Source organism: Carassius auratus, unplaced genomic scaffold (assembly GCF_003368295.1).
Source record: "Carassius auratus strain Wakin unplaced genomic scaffold, ASM336829v1 scaf_tig00216553, whole genome shotgun sequence".
NCBI classification, from domain to species: Eukaryota; Metazoa; Chordata; class Actinopteri; order Cypriniformes; family Cyprinidae; genus Carassius; species Carassius auratus.
In genome coordinates this window covers 513376-541144 of record NW_020528628.1, presented here as the reverse complement: position 1 = coordinate 541144, position 27769 = coordinate 513376, and the positions used below count along the sequence as shown (strand labels likewise).

The 27769-nt window shown below is 41.2% G+C and overlaps 1 protein-coding gene across 1 annotated transcript; it reads left to right on the top strand.

Annotated features, from left to right (window-relative positions):
- Positions 1-1208: 1208 nt before the first annotated feature.
- Positions 1209-23064, top strand: LOC113098414 (protein NLRC3-like). The gene is made up of 7 exons (XM_026263472.1): positions 1209-2299; positions 8580-8702; positions 8828-8941; positions 9188-9286; positions 9472-11298; positions 22261-22431; positions 22741-23064. Exons 1-7 carry the CDS (start codon positions 1209-1211, stop codon positions 22916-22918), a joined length of 3603 nt encoding a protein of 1200 aa, XP_026119257.1. The 3' UTR covers positions 22919-23064.
- The last annotated feature ends 4705 nt before the right edge of the window (positions 23065-27769 follow it).

Here is a 27769-nt window from a genome sequence, read left to right as displayed (position 1 = left end):
CAATCACCAAAAGAATCAGTTCGGTTCAGACGCTCTGTGTTTCGGTTTGCTTCACGCTAAATCACACATGCGCAGTATCATCAGCTCCTCGGTTCACGAATCGGACGCGTCTGACAGAAACGGTTCTTGACTCGTGAACGAGTCATTATCTGGCTCGGCTCGGTGTTCATCTTCAGTTCTCTCTTCACTTCAGTTCAGTCAGTGTACTGTTTGAGTCAATGAATTACTCCGTGATAGTGGTTTGTTTTAACTCAGAGGGAGTGTCAGAAACATTAAACAAGTTAACAGCTTAATTAATCTGTGGACAGTGTTGCCAACTTAGCGCCTTTGTCGCTATATTTAGCGAGTATTCAGACCCCTCTAGCGACACTTTTTCAAAAAAGCGACTAGCGACAAATCTAACGACTTTTTCTGTTGTCATTGGAGACTTTTGGAGACTCTCTGACGTGAAATCACATATCGTTCTTACTCTTCTCCACGAGAAGCTGGTGCTGCCGAGGGCCCCACCCCCGTCCCAAGGCACTCACAGGCGGCCGAGTCCTCGCGCAGCAGCCCCTCCCAGCTGCCGTCAGAGAAGGAGATGTTCACCCCTCAGCGTCCAGACTGCAAATGAATCGCGCGGCGGCGCATCATGTGCACGAACTGCCGCCTGATCCCGCCCTGGCTTATATTCAGCATGGGATGTAAAATGTTCTTTGTCTAAAATAATTAAATTACTAAACGAAATTAAATCGCTGCATTTTTTTTTGACTCACACAGCCTCAGTCACTTAACTCTCATCCACTCGGTGTTTGTGCCTCTCTGTGACATAAGCTAAACTAGCTGGCTAGCTCATCATGTCGAAACTGTATACTCAAAAATACAGAAAGGAGTGGGAATCAAACCCTGAATTCAAAGGCTGGTTAAAGCCGTTTATTGGAGATAATACACGGGCATACTGTCTGTATTGTAAGGCTGATTTCTACGCCAAACTTAGCGATGTTAAGAAACACAAAACAACTCAAAAACACACTCAAAAGGCAAAGCCTTATGATAGTTCCACCCAAAAAAAACTGCCACTTATGCTTAAAACAATTGACTCTGCTAAAAAGGCTGAGGCCACCATGGCATTAGCTATCGCTGAACACTGTTCCATGCTAGCATGTGATCACATTGGAGAAGCATGTAGAGCTGCTTTCTCAGACTCGACTGCTGCTACCCATTTCAAGATGCACAGGACAAAGTGCACAGAAATGATTAATGGTGTTCTAGCACCATACTTTCTGAAAAAGTTGGTTGCAGATGTGGGTGACCAGCGTTTCAGCCTCCTCCTCGATGAGTCCACTGATATAAGTGTTTCTAAATACCTGGGGGTTGTGATAAGGTACTTTAGTGACACCAAGCAGACAATTGTCTCAACATTTCTGGGGCTTGTTGAATTGGAGGGAGGAGATGCCAGATCTATAGCCCGTGCTGTTGTAGCTTTCCTCGAGAAGTGTGGTCTTAAAAAAGAGAAACTCCTGGGGATAGGGACTGACAATGCCTCTGTTATGACAGGGATTAACAATGGGGTCCATAAATTCCTGAAGGAAGAGTATGGCCTCAAAGATCTGATTCTTATTCGCTGTGTATGCCACTCTCTGCAGCTTGCTGTAAGTCATGCTTCTAATGACACCATCCCCCGTAGTGTGGAATACTTGGTACGAGAGACTTATAACTGGTTTTCAGTGTCTCCAAAGCGCAGGGAGGCCTACAAGGCCATATATGAGACCATCAACTGTGGGGAAAAACCTTTACAGATTACCAAGGTCTGTGCCACACGTTGGCTCTCCATTGAACCTGCAGTTTCACGCATTTTGGACCAGTGGGAGGAGCTTAGGCTGCATTTCTCAGTTACCAAGTCCAGTGAACACTGCTACATGGCTGAGGTTTTATATTCCATGTATAGTGATCCTCAAAACATTTTGTATCTGACTTTTTTGAAGTCAGTGCTGGGTGAGGTACAGTTGGCCATCAAGGCATTTGAGGGAGAGCAAGTAGATCCTCTTAAGCTACTTGACAGCTTGGTTAGCCTGATCAAGTCTGTGAGCAGCAGGGTGCTGAATCCACTTGCAAATATTGATGTACTCAAAGGTCCAATAGATGGATACATCAGTCCCAAACCGTACCTTGGTTACCTTTTTGAGTCAAAGGCAGCTGAGCTCCACCTTTTGCCAGAGGATGAAAAAAATGTCCGAAAGCGGTGTGTAGCCTTCACCATCTCTCTCACTAATGAGTTGAGGGTGAGACTGCCGGACAATATCGAAGCATTGCAGTACATGTCAGTTTTTAATGTGGAGGAAACTTTAAAGCACAGTAAGAGCCCTGGAGAAATAGAAAAAATAGCCAAGCTCCTCGGATACTCCCCTGCAGAGATAGACAAGATCATCCAGCAATGGCGTGCCATCCATCTTAGTAAATGGAATGAGACAAAAAACACACTGGGTTTCTGGAGTGAGATTTGGAAGTTCAGAGATGCAGCTGATATCAACCCGTTTCAAGAACTTGCCATGGCTGCTGTGTCCGTGTTGTCCTTACCACACTCGAATGCTGAAGTCGAGAGAGTGTTCAGCCAGATGAGTGTGGTAAAAAGCAAGCTAAGAAATCGGATGTCCTTGCAGACCCTTAACTCCATCCTGTACATTAGATATGGACTGAAGCTGTCTGGTGAGGCTTGCTATGAGCATCAGCTGCCAGATAATGTTTTGCAGCTTTTCGGCACATCGGCTGCATACTCATTTAAGTCAGCTCCCTCAGTTGCTGAACCTGCCATAGAAAGCCTTGACCAAAATGACGATGAACCACTCTTTCTGTGAGCCAGCACAGCCTGTCTGTATGTGGAGGGGGGTCTGAAAAAAAAATAAACAAAAACACAATCAACCTGAATTAGGGGCAGACTAGTTACCTTTTTTTCAGATTATCTCTATTATCTCCTATTTTCTTTCTATTATCTCTTTTTGGTCCATCTAGATTGTTAATCTAGATTTTTTTTTTATGTTATGGTTAAAATTTTTAATGTTTTTCTGTGACTTGTTATAGGCTCCTAGGTGGACCATAAGGTTAAAAACCAAATTTAAGAAGAAAAACAAAAAAAGATTGTATAAAAAAAATAAAAATAAAAAAAAAATTTGATGGTTAAAAATGTTAATGTTTAATGTGACTTGTTGTAGGCTCCTAAGTGGACCATAGGGTTAAAAACCAAACTTAAGAAAAAATAAAAATAAAAAAATAAAATAAAAAAGATTGTATGTATGTATGTATATATATATATATATATATATATATATATATATATATATATATATATATATATATATATATATATGGTTAAAAATGTTAATGTTTTACTGCGACTTGTTGTAGGCTCCTAAGTGGACCATGAGGTTAAAAACCAAACCAAACTAAAAAACTAAAAAAAAAAAAAATAAAAATAAAAAAACACAAAAAAAAAAAAAGTAAAAAATAATAATAATAATTAAAAAAAAACTAAGTAACTCCGCCAGAGTGTCTCTTTTGGGTCATTTTGCCGGTTCCAAGCCCGGATAAAGGAGGAGGATTGGAATTGTGACGTTAAAAAAAAACCACAAAATCGATAGAAGAAAACTCATTTGTGGTTCTAAATATATTTAGGGTGTTTTTACCCACCTTTTGTCTCTCCAGCGACGTTATTCCTCTCTCCTACAGCGTCCATAACGATTACATGCACGTGGTCAGTTATGCAAATTAGGCGATGACGTCATTTAGCTACTTCTAGCTACTTTTAGGACAGCCAATAGCTACTTTCCTTACTGAGGAGTTGGCAACACTGTCTGTGGATTAATGCGCATTGGAGACGCGAACTGTTTAAAACGATTCAGTTCGATTTGGTGGACTGTTTCAAAAAGATCCTGTTACATCAAACGATTAGTTCGCGAACCAGATATCACAAAACTGCTTTGTTTTTATCTGTCTTACAACAGACACGGAAGAGAAGACAATGCTGAATAAAGTCGTAGTTTTTGCTCTTTTTGGACCAAAATGTATTTTCGATGCTTCAAAAAATTCTAAATGACCCTCTGATGTCTTACGTGTTTGAAACAACATGAGGGTAAGTTATTAATGACATCATTTTGCAAATTGGGCTAACTAACCCTAGTAACCATTTTTTGTTTACAAGAAGTTACAGTCAAAGGAATTGTGATTGTCCTTTAGGTTAATCATTTGAAATAGTAAAAACAATATGTTCAAACTTTTGACTACTTTCTTTAAAGGGGGGGGTGAAATGCTAGTTCATGCATACTGAGTTTTTTTACACTGCTAAAGAGTTGGATTCCCATGCTAAACATGGACAAAGTTTCAAAAATTAAGTTGTACGTTTGAAGGAGTATTTTTGTTCCAAAAAAACCTCTTCCGGTTTGTCACAAGTTTCGGAAAGTTTTTTTCGAGTATGGCTCTGTGTGACGTTAGATGGAGCGGAATTTCCTTATATGGGTCCTAAGTGCGCGCTCTTCTACCTAGTAACCGAGTTACTTCTATCAAGTAAACAACATGCGATGTTGTCGTCAAACTGCAGTTTCCACATGTACAGCTTAAAAAAAAAGACGACAAAGTGGAACTTAGTCATTTTCCAAAACCGCTAAGCAAATATATACAGTTTCAGTACATACCACATAGCATACCGCCTTTGCTGATGCTGCTCTTGTTAAATTTCAGCCTCTGGATCTGTGTCACAGCTTCCACATGCTCTCAACTCAAAAGCCTACTGGCGCTCGTGATTCTTTAGCTCCGCCCACACGTCACGCCTCCAGGCGCTCGTGTTTTTCCGGGAAAAATCGGTACAGACTATCTTTCTCTTATAAATATAATAAAAACAAAGACTTTTTGGAGTTATGAAGGATGCAGTACTACTCTATAGGTACTCAAGATTAACAGGATATTGAGTGAAAACGAGCATTTCACCCCCCATTTAATAGCTACATAACACAATACTTCTACTTTTACTTTCAGTACTTGAGTAGTACATTTTAAAATAGACTACTTGCAATACTTTAGTACAAAAAATGTTGAATACTTTAGTACTTCTACTTAAGTGTGGTGCTTAAAGAGCACTTCTACTTCTACTCAAGTCACTTTTTTGATAGAGCACTTGTACTTTTACTCAAGTATGGTTCTCTAGTACTTTATACATCTCTGCCCATGTTGAAAGGTACAAAAGTCACAATATAGACGCTGAGCCAATTTGCAATATTATTTATACTCCAACATTACACCCTAACTAAAGTTTGAATCATGGGATGACAGAGAACTGTACCTTTTTAAAGCAAATAAGTGACTCTAAAAAATCTAACACCCAGCAATGTGTAATTTCTTTGCATCTCTTTTCGAATACAACATTCAAATTACTAGACCAAAAATTATATCCTGAGAAAAGTGGATTTTGTGGGGTATACCGCCATTGACCTCCATTCATTCTGCACTCGCCCTGTGACCGCCTTCATATGGAATCAGAATGGAACTACAACCAGTTCGGAAGCCGGAAGTGTAGTGAGTGAAACTTCTCGCCATATTAGACATTCTCTGATTCGTCCACTACTTGAGTGTACAACCAGGGGGCAGGAAAAACCAGCCAGATGAAGGCATCTCAGGAGACAGGAACTGAAGCCGACATTGATTTCGGACGTGCCTTGATGCCTTCCTACCTTGGAATGCAACCTCCGAAGGCAGCATTTTTCATTCGTGTACAGCTCGGGAGCTAGGAAGCTAATTGAGATTCACCCTCGGTTTTCTAACGGCTCTGGATGTACGTTAGCGCAAAGAAAATAAGATTTGGGAATAATGTAATGAACTCATGTTAATCTCGACTTTATGGTGACTTCCGCATTCGTATAAAGCAAATTAAGTTTCACTGGTTTATTTTAGCTCGTGATTCTGTTTCTCCAACTTTCAGAATCCGTTCAAGTGAATAACTATTTTATTTATTTATTTATTCATCATTTCCACCCAGAATGAGATCAAATTATGTATTTTCAGATTCCTCATGGATGACACACAAACATCCAGATATGACTCTTTTTCTCCAGGATGGAGGTACTTGGAATACATGCTGTAGCCTATTAAATTAACCATTTATATGAAAAACGGCCACCGTTTTGTTTTTGTTTTCTTTGTCAGGTTTAAAATTAAAAAAAGTAAATATTTACACAAACCTTACATTGGGTGCGGGTCTATTACATTTGTTAAGCACTGTAAATCAACATAGTATAAACGAAAAGATCATGAGTTTAAAATTAGAATTTTATTTAAAACTAATATAAATAGTGCTGCTTGAGAGCAAGTTTATGAACCATTTAGAATTTTCTAACTTTGTCTACTTTCAGGACTTCTGATGTTCTGCATCATATTTATGCAGAACATCAGAAGTCCTGAAAGTAGACAAAGGGAATCCAGTCAAATGTGACAAAATATAAACTTTGTCTTATATTTGAGAAAAAAATATCCAGTGTTACATTTCTGTAAGTGGCAAAAGTATGTGAATCTTTGCTTTCAGTATCTGGTGTGACCTCCTTTAGTAGCAATAACTGCAGGTAGCGTTCCTTGTAAATGCTGATCAGTTCTGCACAATGGCTTGTAGGAATTTTAGCCCACTCCTCAGTACAGTATCGCAACTTTGTGGGTTTACTTCTATGAACTGCTTGCTTCAGGTCTTTCCAAAACATTTAAATTGGATTAAGATACGTACTTTGAGTTGGCCATTCAAAAGCATTAACTTTGTCCTTCTTTAACAATTCTTTAGTAGAATGATTTGTGTTCTTGGGGTTATTGTCTTACTGCAAGACCCACTTTCTCTTGACACTTTCTCGGATGGATGTCCTGACATTTTCCTTTAGAATTTGCTGGTTTAAATCAGAATTCATTGTTCTATAAATGATGGCAAACTGTCCTGGCCCAAGATGCAGAAAAACAGGCCCCAACCATGATACTACAAACACCATGTTTCACAGATGAGCTAAGTTTCTTATGCTGGAATGCAGAAAGTGTTCCAAACATCGCACTTCCTATTTAAACTGAAAAGTTTTATTTTGGTGTCATCTGTCCACAAAACATTTCTCCAATAGACCTCTGGCTTGTCCACATGATCTTTAGCAAACTGCAGATGGACAGTGATGTTAATTTAGAGAGCAGTGGCTTTCTTATTGCAGCTCTGCCGTACACACCTTGATTGTTCAGTGTTCACCTGATGATGGATTCAGGAACATTAACTTTAGTCAATGTGAGAAAGGCCTTTAATTGCTTAAAAGTTACCCTGGGCTCCTTTGCAACCTTGTCTTGCAATAATCTTGCTTGAGTGATGTTTGTTGGTCAACTACTCTTGGGGAGGATAACAGTGGTCTTGAATTTTCTCTTTTTGCACACAATCTGTCTGATTGTAGATTTGTGGAGTCAAAACTCTTTGGAGGATTTGTGTCCTTTTTCGACATGATGAGCAACAGCAACTCTTTTTCTTAGGTCCTCAGAAATCTAATTTGCTTGTGCCATGATACACTTCCACCCACATGATCAAACTTTGATAGATCCCTGGTAAAAAAGAAAAAAAAGAAACGGGGCAGGCAATGACACCTGATAGTAATCTCACTGATTGAAAACACCTCTGAACAGATGGACTTTAATTTCACCTTCAAATTAACAGCTAATCCGAGATATTCACATACTTTTGCCTTCCACAGATATGGAATATTGGATCATTTTCCTGAATAAATAAAATATTTCTGTATGATTTCTTTGATTGGGTTCTCTTTGTCTTCTTTCAGGACTTGTGTGAAAATGACTTGTTTTTAGTCATATTTATGCAGAAATATGGAGAATTCTAAAGGGTTCACAAACATTCAAGCAGCACTGTATAGCTTTAGACATTTACAACATAGTATATACAAAAGATTCTAAGTATTTAAATCATAAATAAATATCAGTAGAGTAATTCAAAGGATTCTTTGTTATAGTACAGTTCATCAGAAAAGATCAGAACCAGAGCCCAGCTGTGTATCTATAAAGAGCAACCAGTCCTTGGATTGTCCAGTTAAGTTTAAGAGTGACAAGCCTGTAAGTCATCCACAAAATTTTAGGTAATATATTTCATTAACAGACATCAATGACATTTTTATAATATCAAGTTATATACATAATTATATTTTTTTCTTCATCTGATATTTTAACAGTTGCTCACACAGAAAGACACATATATGAAAGTTCTTTGTTCAGTTTTTTTAAGGTGTACTTTTTAATCTCTCTTTGTTATAGTACTGTTCACCAGAAGAGCTCAGAACCAGAGCCCAGCTGTGTATCTATAAAGAGTGAACAGTCCTTGGATTGTCCAGTTAAGTTTAAGAGTGACAAGTTTGTAAGTCATCAACAAAATTTTAGGTAATATATTTCATTAACAGACATCAATGATATTTTTATAATATCAAGTTATATATAAAGTGTTTATGTTATACATAATTAGATTTTTTTCTTCATCTGATATTTTAACAGTTGCTCACACATCGTTTTGCATAGTAGTACTTTTTAATCTCTCTTTCTTACAGTACTGTTCACCAGAAGAGATCAGAACCAGAGCCCAGCTGTGTGTCTATAAAGAGTGACCAGTCCTTGGACTGTCCAGTTAAGTTTAAGAGTGACACGTCTATAGATGATCCACAAAATTTCAGGTAATATATCTCATTAACAGACATAATTGACATATTTGTGATATTGAGTTGCTCACACAGAAAGACACACATATGAAAGTACATCGTTTTGTATAGTACTACTTTTTAATCTCTCTTTCTTACAGTACTGTTCACCAGAAGAGATCAGAACCAGAGCCCAGCTGTGTGTCTATAAAGAGTGACGAGTCCTTGGATTGTCCAGTTAAGTTAAAGAGTGACGACACAAGGCTTAACCATGAGTATGTCATTTCTTTAAAGTATGATATTATAATATTATAATTAGTAGAGTATAAAAGTTGAATTATTTATTATTATTATTTTCTGTATTTATTTAAAAAAGGTTTTGTTTTTTTTAATCAGTAAAAAAAATATATATATACAGTTGTGACCTTGAGCAGCAGCATTGTTAATAAAGTCACAACTGATATTCAAGTAATAAGAAACATTCCACAAATGCCCACCAAGTGTCTGTTTCATGATTTAAGGTTAATCCTGCCACCCAGTGTGGTTGTACAAAAACCCACCTGTAAGAAATATGACCAGTCTATGAATCAACCACAGGACAGCACGTATCCTGGTGTCAGGTAAATTATTGGATTATTTATTTATTTTGGTGATTTTGATGGAATGCACTATCACACATTGCTCAAATACATTATTAATAACTGACACGTCTCATAAACCTTATATCTGTGTCTCATAATACAAAAAAGACTCTGTACATATACCTATGTAACCCATGTAATAATGTGGTATTTTAATTTTACAGCCATGAATTCCTCAACAGGTTTAAATCAAATCTGATGAAGAAATTCTTTTGTCTTAATGAGGGAACAGCAAAACAGGGAAACCCAACTCTGCTGAATGAGATCTACACAGAGCTCTACATCACAGAGAGTGAGAGTGGAGAGATCATCAATGAGCATGAGGTGAGACAGATTGAGACACAATCCAGGAGAGCAGCAACAGAGGATACACCGATTAAATGCAATGACATCTTTAGACCTTTACCTGGACAAGACAAACACATCAGAACTGTGCTGACAAAGGGAGTCGCTGGCATTGGGAAAACGGTCTCTGTGCAGAAGTTCATTCTGGACTGGGCTGAAGGGAAAGAGAATCAGGATGTCCATCTCATATTTCCACTTCCTTTCAGAGAAATCAATTTGATGAAAGATAAAACACTCAGTCTTTCAGATCTCCTGCAGTTTTTCTTCCCTGAAACTAAAGACATGGAAATGTCCAGTGACAAATCTAAAGTACTGTTCATCTTTGATGGTCTAGATGAGTGTCGATATTCGCTGGATTTTCAGAGCAATGTGAGGTTGTGTAATATATCAGCCTCGGTGGACGTGTTGCTGATGAACCTCATTGTGGGGAATCTGCTTCCCTCTGCTCTCATCTGGATCACCTCCAGACCAGCAGCAGCTGATCTTATCCCCTCCGAGTGTGTCCATCAAGTGACAGAGGTACGAGGCTTCAATGAGCCACAGAAGGAGGAGTACTTCAGGAAGAGGATCAGTGATCAGAGCCTGGCCAACAGGATCATCACACACCTGAAATCGTCAAGGAGCCTCTACATCATGTGCCACATTCCAGTGTTCTGCTGGATCTCAGCCACTGTTCTAGAGAAGATGTTGAGTGAAGAAGAGATTGAAGAGATTCCCAAGACTCTCACTCAAATGGACACATACTTCCTGATCATTCAGACCAACATCAAACATGAGAAGGACTATGAGAAGAATGTGACAGATGAAGACATGATTCTCAAACTGGGTGAACTTGCTTTCCAGCAGCTTGTGAAAGGAAACCTGATCTTCTATGAGGAAGACCTGAGAGAGTGTGGCATTGATGTGACAGAAGCATCAGTGTACTCAGGACTGTGCTCTCAGATCTTCAGAGAGGAGTTTGGCTTGTATCAGGGGAAAGTCTTCTGCTTTGTTCATCTGAGCATTCAGGAACATCTAGCAGCTCTATATGCCCACCTCTCCTGTACAAGCAACAACATAAATGTTTTTGACCAAATCACCAAACAGAGTTCGTTGTGTGTAGCTAAAAGCTGTTTTCAACTCACGATTAAAAATGTTTCATTATCTAAGCTCCATTGGAGAGCTGTGAATGAGGCTTTACAGAGTAAAAATGGACATCTGGACCTTTTCTTGCGGTTTCTTCTGGGTCTGTCAGTGAAGACTCATCAGGTTCACCTACAACGACTAATAAAATGGTCAAGAAGTAGCAATGAGAAAACTGACAGCAATGAGGAAACTGACTGCAGTGAGAAAACGGTTAAGCACATCAAGAAGAAGATCAGGACCACTAACTCTCCAGAGAAAACCATAAATCTGTTTTACTGTCTAAATGAACTGGGTGACCATTCACTAGTGCAAGAAATACAACAGTATCTGGAATCTGGAACAATAAGTGAAGCCAAACTCTCTTCATCTCAGTGGTCAGCTTTAGTTTTTGTGTTGTTAACGTCAGAGGATGAGCTGAATGAGTTTCGTCTTGATAAATTTGTTAAAGGAAAGAATACACATGAAAATATGAAAGTTCTTCAGAAGCTGCTGCCTGTGATTATAGAATCCAGATCAGGTCAGTAAGTGTCACGGAGAACAATACATTCACTGTTTAAACATTAAAAACATCAAAGTTAAAAGCTCATAAATCATCAGTGCGGCAGATGATTTCCAGTGTTTAGTTGTCAGTCTTTTGATTTAGATTTTTGTTTTCTGTGACATGTAAGATTTAGTGTAAGATTCCTCCAGACATTCAAACAAAGTCAGAGTGGTTGCATTATAATAATTCGGGTTTAACATTTCTTACAAATATTTACATTCTTTCTTCATGTGCAAGAATATTTTTAAGTTTTAAACCACTGGCATACAAGACCAAGCAAACACAAGGAGAGGTAGCTCATGTATAGAGTAGCTCAAAACTAAAATGTGATGTATCATTTAATGCATCATAGTACACACTATTGAATTCAAAAGCTGAAATCTACTAGGTAGTTATTAATAATACGTTTTTGTTTGTTTGTTGTTAATAAATTACCCTCATGTCGTTCCAAACCCGTGAGACCTCCGTTTATCTTTGGAACACTGTTTAAGATATTTCAGATTTTGTCCGAGAGCTGTCAGTCCCTCCATTGAAAGTGTATGCACGGTATACTGTCCATGTCCAGAAAGGTAAGAAAAACATCATCAAAGTAGTCCATGTGACATCAGAGGGTCAATTAGAATTTTTTTTAAGCATTGAAAATACATTTTGGTACAAAAATAGCAAAAACTACTTTATTCATCATTGTCTTCTCTTCCGTGTCTGTTGTGGGAGAACAACAAAGCAGTTTGTGATATCCGGTTCGCAAACGAATTATTCACCAATTTATTTAAACACCAAATCGAACTGAATCGTTTTAAACGGTTCACGTCTCCAATGCGTATTGATCCACAAATGACTTAAGCTGTTAACTTTTTTAATGTGGCTGACACTCCCTCTGAGTTCAAACAAACCAATATCCACGAGTAATTCATTTACTCAAACAGTACACTGACTGAACTGCTGTGAAGAGAGAACTGAAGATGAACACCGAGCTGAGCCAGATCGTCATCAGTCAGAATTTGGCCCAGAAGCTAATTTCCAACATGCCAGAGCAAACTGCAGAGATTATGAAGAACAAGAGTCAACACTGTCAGCATACCATAGAAACATGGGAAAATAATCTACAAATACTGAAGCAGCAAACTTTGCAAAACACAAAATTTGTGTAACTGTCAAAACTTTTGGCCATGACTGTTGTTTTAAACATGTTAAAGCTGCAGTTGGTAACTTTTGACGCTCTAGCGGTTAATAAAAAGAACTGCTTGCTTCTTGCGGGAAGAACATCTTAGCCGGAACTAATTCTCTCTGTTTATGTCTATGAAGAATCACAAAGGTACTGGGTTACTCCGCCGCGGTAACCCTGAAGCAATCTAAAATAGTCTGAATATAAACACTTATTTTAGGTGCACCCTAGTGATTCAAGACAAGCTAAAAACACGGTTTGGCAAATGGATTCATGGTGTACTCGCTTATTATATAATTTTTTATACATTTTGAACACAAACAAAGTTACGGACCGCAGCTCTGATTGGTTGTTTTCTTATCAGGAGCAGTCCGTAACTGCAAATGGCAATAGGACCACTGGGAGGAGCCAGAGGAGCTTGATTTTTTCACAGATTATCTGTCTCATATTCTACTGTCAGGACATAATGACAGGTTTAACAAATATGAAAAAATGTATTTTTACAAAAGTTACCTACTGCAGCTTTAAATAAGATAAGTTATGTGTTTTACTTAATACATTAATTACATTCATTTATGCAATTAATACATACATTTTGATTTAAATAAACCTTAACTTTATATTTGTGTAAATTTCCCAGTTAAATGTAGTTTTGCCCTCATGGTATGAATTAAATAAATTATATCGCTAATTGTTTTTAATTGCAGCATGTTGTTTGAAGGATTTTGTAGCATTTCACACTTTGATTTTTATCTGTTGACAGGTTGTGGAATTCTGGCGTCACAGATGAAGGTTGTGCTGTTCTGGTTTCAGCTCTGAGATCAAACCCCACGCAGCTGAAAGAACTGGATCTGTCTGTGAACAAACTCGGTCCTTCAAGTCTGAGTCTGCTCTCTGCTGTACTGGAGGATCCTCACTGTACACTGGAGAAACTGAGGAAAGATCATATGACTCGTATATGCGTATATGTTTGATTTTGCATAAGACAGACATCTTACATAAAATACAGATATGGTGCATATAATAACAATTTTACCTGCTTGAATGAGATGTTTTATAATCATGTTTTGTGCTCTGTGCCATTTTCGGTCTCATTCTAATAATCCATCAAATGTACAGATTGGTGCATTTGTAACTCATCTTTAATAATAGGTTCACTGCTAAACTGATCTAATCTGAGAGAGTGAAGAGGGTGTCATTGTTTTTACAGGTTGGCATACTGTGGGATTACAGATGCAGGTTGTGCTGCTCTCACTTCAGCTCTGAGATCAAACCCCTCACACCTGAGAGAACTGAAAATATCTGTGAATAATTTAGGAGATTCAGTGAAGCTACTTTCGGAAGTACTACAGAATCCTCATTGTAAACTGGAGATACTATGGTAAAATCCAAAATTACCAAAATGGTACCAAAAATTGTTTATGAGGTGCAAAACAAATGACCGTTTTGAAAACAAAATAACAAATCCAAAAATAAAACCAAAAATTTAAACAAAGTCAGAAAATGCAATGACAAGTCAGACAAAATGCAAAAGGTAGGTATATAGTGGTGCAGGTATGACATCAGAGCCCGGAAGACTAATTTGCCACCAGTTCCTTCAAATTTCCAAAGAGATTTATAATGTTTTTATATTTAAGATTATTGTCTTATTGTCACGCTACCCAGGGATAGAGGAGCAAGGAGGTGTCACGTCCCCGGGCTGATCTGTCTGTTTTTACCATAGACTGTAAAAAAATATGGACGTAGTGTCCGTGACGTCACCCATAGACTCCTCATTAGCGGTTTTGAAGCGTAAAGTGTGTAGAGCGGGCTGGCGCCATCTTGGCAGCGCGTCACCGCGCGACTCTCTTGAATAATCAAAAATGGGCAAAAAGGCTGGAGCTGATTGCTGAAGCCACACCCACCTAGTGCGACGGCATTGTCAGCAGCCGCAATCCACCTGTCACTCAAGTGGCCACGCCCTTAATTATGCTGAACTTTAAGTCTTAATATAATTTAAACGGATGAGTTTTAAAAAAATTCACCCCCCTAACAAGTGTCATGAAGGGCAAAATTAGCAATATAGACCAAAATAATTTTTTAACCAGGCTGTAAACATGTTTTTTTCTGCTGTAAAGTTGGGCATTTTAACATGGGGAGTCTATGGGACTGACTCCCTTTTGCAGCCAGCCTCAAGCGGCCAGTCGATGAATTGCAGTTTTAGTCACTTCCTTATTGGCCTCACGAGAGAGAGCGGGAGGTTGCCGCTCGGTTTTTCCCTATAGTGTGTGTTGTTGTTTACACTTACCATGTGCTTCTGTGTCACCGTGGTGCCCGTCTCCGCCCTCTTGTTTCATTATTATCTTGTTATTGGTCACCATCACCTGCTCTGCATCATCACAATCACTCCTTCTCTATTTAGTCTCCTCATGTGTGCTGTCCGTTGTCAGAACGTCGTGTTGATCTCGTTCATGTCTCAGCCTTGTCCTCACCTCTTGATTAGCTTGCGCAGAGATCGTGCCAGTTTTGTTTTCATCCTCTAGTTTTGTTTTTCCCCCCTCCTCATGCTTTCAGGCAGCGCTATTCTTCAGCCTTCCGGGCTCACGATCACCGACCGATGTAACTCTTCTTCTTCGACGCGCTGCAGCGTGCCACCAGTTCCCCGCCTCAACAGCGCCCCCGCCTCCCTGTCAGTTTATCTGGGCATTGCATCAGTGGATTTCCAAGTGGAATTCGTCCAGGAGGCTCCTTTGGATCTGCTCCAGACTGCCCTGTTCCTGGATTGTTTTTGTTTGTAAAAAAAATTTTTTTCTGTCCTTTGACATTAAAGCCCATCTAATAAACTGACCCTGTTTCAGCACCTGCAACTGAGTCCCAGTCTCGCTCTGACAGAATGATCTGACCACCATGGACTCAGCAGGTGCAGATCCCCTCAGATCAGCCGTCACCCAGCAGGACATTCACTTGGGCCAGTATGCCTCCCAGCTAACATCCACCTCCCGGGAGGTTGAGTTCCTTAATGCCCAGTTGTCGGAGCTGACCGCCCAGCTCCAGGAACTTCGAAGACAGACATCTGCCAGATCGGAGGACCCCACTAGCCTCTCCTCTACCCATCATGAACCTGAGCCTCATACCAACAACCCACCTCCCTATGATGGGAACCCTAACTCCTGCAGAGCCTTCCTGTCTCAGTGCTCCCTAGTCTTCGCCCTCCAGCCCCTCAGATATGCCCAGGAAGAGACTAAGGTGGCTTATGTTTTAACCCTCCTTACAGGCTGCGCCCGTGACTGGGGAACTTCAGTATGGGAGGCCCGGGCTCCCTTTTGTGCTTCTTTTGAGGACTTTCGACAGGAGATGGTCAAGTTATTTGATCGTTCTGCTTGGGGTGATGAGGCAGCAGCCCAGCTGGCACGGCTACGGCAAGGAGGCCGTTCAGTGACTGAGTTTGCCATTGAATTCAAAACCTTAGCAGCGGCCTGTGACTGGAATGAGGGGTCTTGCAGAGCCGTGTTCCGCGCTGTACTAGATGAGGAGATCCAAGACAAGATCGCCACCCAAGAGCTTCCACGCAGTTTTGATGATCTGGTCGACTTAGCCCTTCGCGTAGAGAGCCGCCTTTGCCTTCGTCACCAACAACTGACTGCTCGCACTTCTTGGAGGGTAGGAGAAATGACCAGCGAATCCACCCGGTCCTGCCTCTGCCATCTCCTGCTGACCCTGAACCTATGCAGGTGGGACGTCTGCGTCTAACTCCTCAGCTGAAGCAAGAGAGACTCACCCGGGGCTTATGTTTCTACTGCGGGAGGGCCGGACACTTCGTCGGAAAATGCCAGCTAAAAGCCAGGGCCCATCAGTAGCCAGGGGGATTCTGGTGGGCACATCTCCTCTTAATTTCCCCCACTCTTCCCGCACACTACTTCCCGTGGGTGTCCAGTTTGGAGGCTCTAGTCACTCCTGTTCGGCCCTGGTGGATTCTGGGGCTGGTGGTAGTTTCATGGATACGGCACTGGCCAAGCAGTGGGGAATTCCTGCCATTCTCCTCTCTACTCCTATCTCTGTTCGGTCTCTTGATGATTGTCCTATCACCACCATCACTCACCTCACCCCTCCTGTAAGTCTTATTGTTTCGGGCAATCACCATGAGATAACCGAGCTGTACCTTCTTGATTCCCCGAGTGCCCCCGTGGTTCTGGGACACCCGTGGTTGGTGCAGCACGGCCCTCGTGTGGATTAGGCCAGAAACTCAGTCTTGTCTTGGAAGCAGTCTTGTCTTGAGTCTTGTTTGGGTTCTGCCTCTTTTCCTGGTGCTGTGTTTCCTGTTGTACAGGTGAATGATGCTGATCTGTCCAGGGTGCCGGAGGAGTACTGTGATCTGCGGCAGGTCTTCAGCAAGTCCCGGGCTGTGTCCCTGCCTCCTCACCTGCCTTATGATTGTGCCATCAACCTCCTCCCAGGCACTTATCCGCCCAGGGGTCGGTTATATTCCCTGTCTGGTCCAGAAAGAGAGGCTATGGACAAATATATTCGTGAGTCCCTTGATGCCGGTCTCATCCGTCCCTCCTCGTCTCCTGCCGGCGCAGGATTCTTCTTTGTTAAGAAGAAGGATGGCTCCTTGCGCCCTTGTATTGATTATAGAGGTTTGAATAACATTACCATTAAGAATAGGTACCCCCGTCCCTTAATGTCATCTGCCTTTGAACTTTTGCAGGGAGCCAAGGTCTTCAGTAAGTTGGACCTCCGTAATGCCTATCACCTGGTTCGGATTCGAGAGGGGGATGAGTGGAAGACAGCATTCATCACTCCTTCGGGACATTATGAGTACCGGGTGCTACCCTTTGGCCTGACGAATCCCCCAGCTGTCTTCCAGGCCCTGGTTAATGACGTATTGCAAGACATGGTTAACAAGTTTGTCTTTGTGTACCTTGATGTCTTTCTTATTTTTTCTCCTTCACTTCTGGTACACACCCAACAGGTGCGCCAGGTGCTACAACAGCTGCTGGAGAACCAGCTATACGTTAAAGCAGAGAAGTGCATTTTCCACTCAAAGTCAGTTCCCTTCCTGGGCTATATCATTTTGGCGGAGGGAATCAAAGCAGATCCCGCTAAGATAAGGGCCGTAGCCGAGTTGGCACCTCCAGACTCATGCAAGGCACTGCAGCGGTTTCTGGGATTTGCCAACTTCTACAGGCGTTTCATCAGAAACTTTAGTCAGGTTGCTGCACCCTTGACAGCTCTTACCACCACTAAGGTACCGTTTAGGTGGAATTTGAAGGCTCAGAAGGCTTTAATGACCTAAAGTCCCGGTTCATTTCTGCTCCTGTTCTTTCATTTCCAGACCCTGAACGTCAGTTTATTGTGGAGGTGGATGCTTCTGAGATTGGAGTAGGTGCGGTCCTTTCTCAGAGGTCCCCCAGACTACTACTCTCACCGCCTGAGCCCAGCAGAACAGAATTATGACGTAGAGAACCGGGAGCTGTTGGGTGAGTGGCGTCACTGGTTGGAGGGGTCAGCGCAGCCCTTCTTGGTTTGGACGGACCATAAAAATTTGGAATACGTCCGTTCGGCCAAGAGGGTGAGTTCACACCAGGCCCGATGGGCACTCTTCTTTGGCCTGTTCAGCTTCTCTCTCTCGTATCACCCAGGCTCCAAAAATGTTAAACCTGATGCCCTCTCCCGTCTTTACAGGGATAACAAGAGAACCGGTGCACCAACTGAGACCATTATCCCTAAAGAAATTGTGTTGGGGTCCCTCTCCTGGGACGTAGAGAGGAGAGTGCTGGAAGCCATACGAGAGAGAGAGGTGCCAAGGGGGTGCCCAGAGGGTAGACTTTTCGTGCTAGCTGTGCTGCGCCCTGAAGTCCTCCAGTGGGGGCATTCATCCAAGTTAGTCTGTCATCCTGGGGTTCGGAGATCTCTGGCTGCCATCCGCCAGCGATTTTGGTGGCCATCCATGGCCCAGGACATCAGGCAGTTTGTGTTTGCCTGCCCAATTTGCGCCCAGAACAAGAGTTCTAATCAGCCTCCTGTTGGTCTGCTACACCCCTTACCCATCCCCTCCCGCCCCTGGTCACACATAGCCCTTGACTTTGTCACTAGTCTTCCACCATCGAGGGGTAACACTGTAGTGTTGACGGTGGTTGATCGCTTCTCTAAAGCAGCCCATTTCATCCCCCTTCCCAAACTGCCTTCAGGAGACAGCTCAAGTGGTGGTTGACCACATCTTTCGGATTCATGGCCTTCCAGTGGACGTGGTTTCTCATAGGGGGCCACAGTTTGTCTCCCAGTTCTGGAAGGAGTTCTGTCGACAGATCGGGGCCTCTACGAGTCTGTCGACAGGTTTTCACCCTCAGACCAATGGGCAGTCCGAGCGGGCAAACCAGGTTCTAGAACAAGCTCTCCGCTGCCTGACGTCCCATAATCCGAGTTCTTGGAGCCAACAGTTATCCTGGATTGAAAATGCCCATAACTCCTTGCCAGTGGCGGCCACGAGTATGTCTTCATTCCAGTGCTCCATTGGTTTTCAACCTCCTATGTTCCCCTCACAGGAGCCCGATGCTACTGTTCCGTCTGCCTTAGCCTTCGTCCGCAGGTGTCGCCGCACCTGGAGGAGGGCTGAGGAAACCTTGGCTCGGGTTTCCAGATGAACCAAAGCAGCGGCTGACAGTCACCATATTCCTGCTCCCCACTACGTATGTGGTCAGAAAGTATGGCTATCAACCAAGGACCTTCCTCTCCGGGTGGCTTCTCGCAAGTTAGCCCCCAGGTTCATGGGGCCATATCAGATCACCAAGGTATTGAGTCCGGTGGGGGTAAAGCTCAAGTTACCTCCCATACTTGGTCGGGTACACCCAGTCTTTCATGTTTCTCGGGTCAAGCCTGTGTTTCATTCTCGCCTTAACCCATCTGCTACTAACCCTCCCCCTCCCCCTCCCCGTCTAGTGGATGGTTCCCCAGCCTTCACTGTCAGGAGGTTGCTGGATGTCAGAAATCGAGGTCGGGGATTTCAGAATCGGATGAGAGGAGTTGGGTCCCGTTTTGGCCAGTTTTGTTTTCATCCTCTAGTTTAGTTTTTTCCCCCCTCCTCCTGCTTTCAGGCAGCGCTATTCTTCAGCCTTCCGGGTTCGCGATCACCGACCGCTGTAACTCTTCTTCTTCGACGCGCTGCAGCGTGCCACCAGTTCCCCACCTCAACAGCGCCCCCGCCTCCCTGTCAGTTTATCTGGGCATTGCATCAGTGGATTTCCAAGTGGAATTCATCCAGGAGGCTCCTTTGGATCTGCCCCAGACTGCCCTGTTCCTGGATTGTTTTTGTTTGTTAATTTTATTTTTTTTCTGTAATGTTTCTTTGACATTAAAGCCCATCTAATAAACTGACCCTGTTTCAGCACCTGCAACTGGGTCCCAGTCTCGCTCTGACAGGAGGTGCAAGAGATGCTGGAGATTTCTTCTACATGGAATTTTAATTCAAAGACTTACAGAAGATGTATAACAGCCAACAAAGGAACTCGAAATCTACTATTAACGAAAGGACAACAAAGGAACTTAAAATCTTCTATTAACGAAATCACTATTTATACACAGGACAAGACAAATGGGAGGATGGGGAACACCTTGGATGAAACAACATATGAAACACATGGGGGCTAATTAAGTCTGACATAACACTCCCTCTGGAAGGCGAGGCCACATCACATCCAATGGAGAAGGGGGGTGGGCACTGGACAGTGGCCTACAAGAGCAGATCCGGTTTGGGGTTCCATGCTGATCTGGGGACTCGGGAGTCCATGGTGGAACAGGAGACTCAGGAGGCCATGACAGATGTGGGGACTCAGTCGGCCATGACAGAACAGATAAAAAAAAAAAAAACTAAAACTTGGGGAAATGTACAGGTCTGTACTCAGGGCCTGGAGCCCTCCTTGGGCTTGATGGGGGACCAGGAGGCCATCCTGGGCTTAACTGGGAATCGGATACTGGAGGGTGTTCTGGAAGGCATTTACGAGTCACTTACGAGGAATAGGCACTAGAGTGAGATTTGGGGCTGGCAGACTTGCTGCATTTATGTTCGTTGGGCTTGCCATATTAATGTTCGTCGGACTTGCCACATTAAAGTCCTTTTAACTTTGCATGGTATATGAACCGGTGACGGGCTTGACTTGGGGACAGCTGGTTGATGGGTCCCGGATTGGGATCGGAGGATCTCCAGACACCGGATGACTGCCTCCTTCCAGCCGAGGTTGGTGGTGTCTAGGAGCTCCGCGGTGCGATGATAAGTCATCCCAATCTAGAACAGTGTCACCAGGATTTCTCCCTCGAGGGAGCTGGCAATGGTGAGTGGCACAAACGCCCTCACATACATGACAGTGTCGTGGCTTGCCTAAGCCACAGCAATGAACATCGCTCGTTCATCCATAGGGCACGACGCGAAAAGGAAAACAATATACTTTTTACAACAAAACAAAAAGGGACAAGGAAGCAAGGAGACACAGGAGATGCTGGAGATTTTTATTCAACATGGAATTTTAATTCAAAGACATGGAAAGCACAGGAACTTACAGAAGATATATAACAGCCAACAAAGAGAATCTAAACAGGAATCACTATTTAAACACAGGACAAGACTAATGGGAAGACGAGGAACACCTGGGACTAATGAAACAACATAGGAAACACCTGGAGCTAATTAACACAATATGCGGGGAACACCTGGAAAGAAATAAAACAAACTAAACATGGGACAGAGACTGACTATTTACTTATTAGAAAAACACATTTTCAAAAATAAACACAACAGCTTCAAAATTAAACAAAATGCCAAAGTATTCTAAAGATATGTTTACTACAGGCTTTATTTTACTCATAAATTGAAAACTCCATTATAAAACCCCACAGGTAAATCTTGGTGGAACCAGCAGCAAATTAGTCTTTCTCTTCTGGGTCCTGACATCAAACAGAATACTTACCACCAATAACAAATCCTTTTAAATTAATTATCTGTAACAAATATTCTAAAAGAAAAAAGTAATTATTGTAAGAGGGAGAGTAAGGACACGGACATGAGTACAAATATACCTTTTCCTGATCCCATTCTTTTCCATTGCATATTAGCTCTGGATGTGTTTATTATAAAGATAATTAAGAAAACTTTAAAACAAATGGAAATAAAGTGTCTGACAGGTAATTAATAGTGCTAATAAAGTGCCCAATGGTTATTATAATATATAACTTAGAAGTGGTGTCCTCTAATTGATTGGGCAGGTTGGCAGATTGACCATGTACAGCTCATACTGTTATCATGCTCAAAACTGTGGCTCTCTTCATGGAAATTTGCATGTCAAACATGGTATAATAAATATAATTATACAAGAAATATGGGTCCCACTTCATATTAGGTGGCCTTAACTACTATGTATTTACATTTAAATGAATAATTTGATACAATGCACTTATTGTGTCTATACATGCTTTTACATTATAATTATGTTTTAAAAATACCTGCATATAAATCCAGGTGATCTCAGATTTTACTGTGCTTGGTGATGGAGGGTACACCTGTATGCACACATACATACAACATAGTGAATCTCTATGGAGTAGAACTCTAAAAGCTATGAAGTGAATGGTGTCATTAATAAAAAAAGATGTATTAAGATGTTTATGGTCATGTTTTAAGCTTTGTGGCATTTTAGACCAATGATCCCTCATATATGTGTGTTTTTAAGTTCTCTTTAATAATTGATTCACTGCTAAGCTGATCTGATCTGAAGTAAACATTTAAGAATATGTCATTGTGCTCTACAGGTTGAATAATTGTGGCATCACTGATGAAACTTGTGCTGCTCTGGCCTCTGCTCTGAGATCAAACCCCTCACACTTGAGAAATCTGAATATGTCTGAAAATAAACTAGGAAAGTCAGTGACTCTGCTTTTTGCTGTACTGGAGGATCCACACTGTAAATTGGAGATACTGTGGTAAGATCATCTCTCTAATAGTAACAAATCTTTGTTATTATTAAAACATCCTTTATGGTAATTCCTATTACTAAAATGTAGTATATTGTGACCTTGTTTAGTTGCCAGATTAGACCAAACATGAAAAAATGATGTTTTTGATCACAAGTCAATAAATGATATGTAATGGGAAAAAGCAAAGTAAATTCCATCAGCAGCAGTATGTGGTAATTATTTGTCATTATATCTCTTCTCCTGCTCTGAGACCACATTGAATAACAAGCTACAGCCACAGCACTACAATTCAAATTGTGTCATTGTTCTCTACAGGTTGATGAATTGTGGCATCACAGATGAAGGTTTTTCTGTTCTGGCTTCAGCTCTGAGATCAAACCCCTCACACCTGAGAGAACTGAAGGTGTCTGGGAATGAGCTAGGAGATTCTAGTATGAATTATCTATCTGATCTGAAGGATGATCCAAATTATAAACTGGAGACTTTATCCTAATGCGAGTATATTTTTACTTAAAGTTTTTTAAATGACCCAAGTCCAGTAACAGACCTCCCTTGTGTGTAATTGGAGAATATAATAGCTCTGTTTTAGTCTCTGTACTTGAAACTGTAACTTCAGAGTTTAAAGGGATAGTTCACCAAAAAATTATGTGATTAATTACTCGCCCTCATGTCATTTTTTAACCCGTTAGATCTTTGTTCATCTTCAGAACACAAATTAAGATATTTTTGATGTAATCAGAGAGCTCTCTGACCCTCCACAGACAGCAACGCAACTGTAATGTTCCCAGGTCCAGAAACGTACAGTAGTAAAGAAAATTGGTGATACAGTCCATGTGACATCAGTGGCTCCACTTTGATTTTGCAGTGCTATGAGAATACTTTTTGTGTGCGCAAAGAAAACAAAAATAAAAATATATTCAACAAATCTGCTTCACAAAGTTACATCTTCCTCCATTATGGAGAGTATCCAAGAACATATTCGATGTAATCAACGTTGTTTACGTTCAAGAGAAAGCACGCACACATGAACGTAATCTGCATATTCAGCGTTGTTTATGCTTAGGGCAAAGCATGCGTATGCATTGTAATACTCTAAAATGGTGGAAGACAGTAACTCAGGGGAGAAGAATTGTTGAATAAGATCTTTTTTTTTTTTTTTCACACAAGTTTTCTCGTAAATTTAACCTAAGCCACTGATGTCACATGGACTGTTTTACTGATGTCCTTACTACAATTTTGAACCTAGGAATAGTACAGTTATGTACTATTCCTAGGTTCCGGGTGTGCTTCCGGCTTTGCTACCGTTCAGACGTTCTAGCTTACTGCTTTGCGCTTTGCTTCTTGTTAGGTGCCAAGCACCGAAGGTGCGTAGGCACCTATTGTAATCGTTGGCGTTACTATTCTGCTTCTTCTTCTTCTTCTTCTTCCGCCGCAAGTCTATGGCAGCCCATAGAACCGTTTGCGGGAAAGTTGTATAATTTGGCACACTGATAGAGGACAGTCCCAACATTAACTATAGTAAATTTGAAGTCTCTAACTCCAACTCTCTAGCGCCACCACTTGTCCAAACTTTCAATGTTTGTATGCTAATAACTTTTGAACCGTAAGCCAGAAAATGGAAATGGAATCCTTGGCTCATGCCAAGTTGAATGAACCCCAAAATTCAAAAATCGCAAGGTTTAGTTTTTTCGTTATTTTAAATTTTTCAAAAAACCTATTTATTCGAAATCGTCCTAGACGGTTTGTCAGATTTTCACGAAAATTGGCTCAGATCATCTTCACACCATGCTGGCAAAAAGTTATGGAATTCAAGTTGATTCGTTCAACCGTTCTCGAATGACACGTGAAAAAATATGACGAAAAGCACGCAAAAATACACGTGAGGCTATATCTCCGCAACGGTTTGGCATATTGAGACCAAACTTGGTGTGTGTTATAATAAGCATGACCTGAGACTACCTGCAGTGTTTCGACACAGCGCCACCTAGTGGTCAGGAGATATGAAAAATGCATATTTTGGCTTATAACTTCTGAATGGTTTGGCCAAAAATCACACAACTGTTCTCTTTCGATTCAGTGAGTCATGTCGAGTCGAATGATATCCAATTTTCCCGTGTCGGCCATTTTAGGCGTCGGCCATTTTGAATTATGTTTTAAAATGCTGTATTTTTTGAACGCAACATCATATCGTTTCGCAAATAATTACAAAAATATTCGGCTCCATGCCCTAAAGGTACTCAAAAAGTTTGGTGGCAGCGCCACCTTGTGGCCAATAGTTATAATGAAATATCACATAAATGTTAATAACTTTTGAATAAATTAGACTATTAAAATTAAAATGGTCTCACTATATTCTGTGAGGACACTGATAATACCACGCAGCCAAAACAAGCACTGCTGATAGACACTATCCCTGCTGAGCCCTGCCAACAGAGCTCTTCACAGACTGACTGGGATGTATCAAAACAGCTACAAGATTCACCACCCAAGTACGACTTTCTGGAAAACAGCCAGGGAAGCCAGGACAACACATCACAGCCACCAGAAACACCAGAGACACAGCCCATCTCACCAGACACATTATCCCTCTCTCCAGCATCTCCACTTCTGTGCTTCTCACAGAAAATGGAGGAATTGGTGTATGTTGGGACTAAACTCTCCCACTCATTCACTGCTAGCCCGCAGATATCAACTTAAAAACGCCGGGCCCCCCAACCACCAAAGCCTGTGGGCCCTGTTCCTATGATAGCTCTCAGACCGCTGCCACAGCGCCAGGGCCCAAACCCTCTATCTGCTGAAGGTGAACCAAAAACAACTGATAGCAGCTCTCAGTGATATGTGTCGGGTCCCCGCTATAAAAGCAGCAACATTGACAAATGCCTACTGAACAAGCGGCAACCCAGTGTGCCTGTAGCTTTCTCTATTTCAGTTTTATCACGTGATAGAAAGTCTAAGGCCTTTTCAAGCCGAAGGGCAAACTCATCTAATCTGCGGCCTATTATGCATCAAACTAAGATTGATGTAAAGACACAAAGCACTGCCATCAAGTTAGCACTTTTAAACATTCGCTCACTAAAAAATAAATAATTTCTAATCAATGACTTTATAACCACAAACAATCTGGATTTTATGTTTCTAAATGAAACATGACTAGAAGACAGCTGCAGTGCAACAATCCTAAATGAAGCAGCCCTTCCTAACTTCACTTACATGAGTGTTTGCAGGACTGTTAGGAGAGGTGGGGGTGTAGCTGCTCTATTTAAAGATATCTATCAATGCAAGCAAGTGTCATTTGGTCAGTACTTGTCTTTCGAATATCTAGGGATTGTGCTGAAAGGTGATCCATGCATTCTGTTTATTATTATTTACAGGCCTCCAAAATACTCTCCAGCCTTTGTTGAAGAGGTCACAGAAATGTTATCAATAATTTCCTCAGAGTTTGACTGTTTTGCAATTGCAGGGGATTTTAATATTCACATAGATAATGCAGAAAACAAAACTACAAAATAAATGATAACGGTTCTAAACACCTTTGACCTGATTCAGCATGTGCATGGACCCACACACAAAGGTGGACACCCTATAGATCTAATCATCAATAGGGGTCTAAACATTTCATCCATTGTTATTAAGGACGTAGCACTATCTGATCACTTCTGTATTTTCTTTGATATATTGATCTCTGCTACCACTGAATCTAGATCTGTCTCTGTCAGAAGGAGATGCATAAACGAGAACACAAGTGTACTATTTATGGAGGCTATATCTTTAACACCAAGCATTTCTGCAGACTCTGTTGATATTCTCCTTGATTCCTTCAACTCAAAAGTTAAGAATGTTATTGATGATATTGCACCAATAATAGTCAGTAAGAAAACAAACAGACAGAAATCAGTTTGGAGAAGATCAACAGCAGTTCAGACTATGAAAAGACAATGCAGAAAAGCCGAGCGGATGTGGAGGAAGACGAAACTTGAAATTCACTATAGCATCTATAAAGACATCCTTCACGCTTTTAATGTGAAACTAGCCATAGCTAGACAGAACTTCTTCTCAAACCTAATAAACAGTAACTTAAATAACACTTGACTCTTTTTGCCACTGTTGAGAGACTGACAAACCCCCCAAGTCAGATTCCCAGTGATATGCTATCAGACAGCAAATGCAATGAGTTTGCTTCTTTCTTTTCTGAGAAGATCATAAATATCAGGAAGGTGATTAGCACATCCTCAAGTAATGCAGAGGTCAGACAGATTCGGCCAAAATATCAAAAAGATACTAGGTCTATTTTTGAAACAATTGATAGCAAAATTCTGGAAGACATAGTGCAGCACCTAAAATCATCAACCTGTTATCTTGACACACTTCCCACATCTTTTTTCAAAAGTGTGCTTGACTGCTTGAAAGCATATCTCTTAGAAGTGGTGAATGCCTCACTTCTTTCTGGGACATTTCCAAACTCCCTAAAAACTGCGGTTGTAAAGCCCCTCCTGAAAAAGACCAATCTTGATAACACAATTTTGAGCAATTTTAGACCAATATCTAATCTTCCTTTTATAGGCAAAATTATAGAAAAGGTAGTTTTTAATCAGCTGAACAAATACTTAAACTCAAATGGATACCTGGACAATTTTCAATCTGGTTTGCGACCACATCACAGCACAGAGACAGCACTCATTAAGATAATAAATGATATTCACTTAAATTGTGACTCTGGCAAAATATTGGTGCTGGTATTGCTAGATCTCAGTGCTGCGTTTGACACTGTCGATCATAACATACTACTAGAGAGACTGGAAAACTGGGTCGGGCTTTCTGGGATGGTACTCAAATGGTTCAGATCATACTTAGAAGGGAGAGGCTATTATGTGAGTCTAGGAGAGCATAAGTCTAATTGGACGTCCATGACATGCGGAGTCCCACAAGGGTCAATTCTTGCACCGCTCTTGTTTAGCCTGTATATGCTTTCACTAAGTTAAATAATGAGAAAGAACCAAATTGCCTATCACAGCTATGCTGATGATACCCAGATTTACCTAGCCTTATCTCCAAATGACTACAGCCCCATTGACTCCCTCTGCCAATGCATTGATGAAATTAATAGTTGGATGTGCCAGAACTTTCTTCAGTTAAACAAGGAAAAAACTGAAGTCATTGCATTTGGAAACAAAGATGAAGTGAATGCATACCTTGACTCTAGGGGTCAAACAACTAAAAATCAAGTCAGGAATCTTGGTGTGATTCTGGAGACAGACCTTAGTTTCAGTAGTCATGTCAAAGCAGTAACTGAATCAGCATACTATCATTTAAAAAACAAGAATTAGATGTTTTGTTTCCAGTCAAG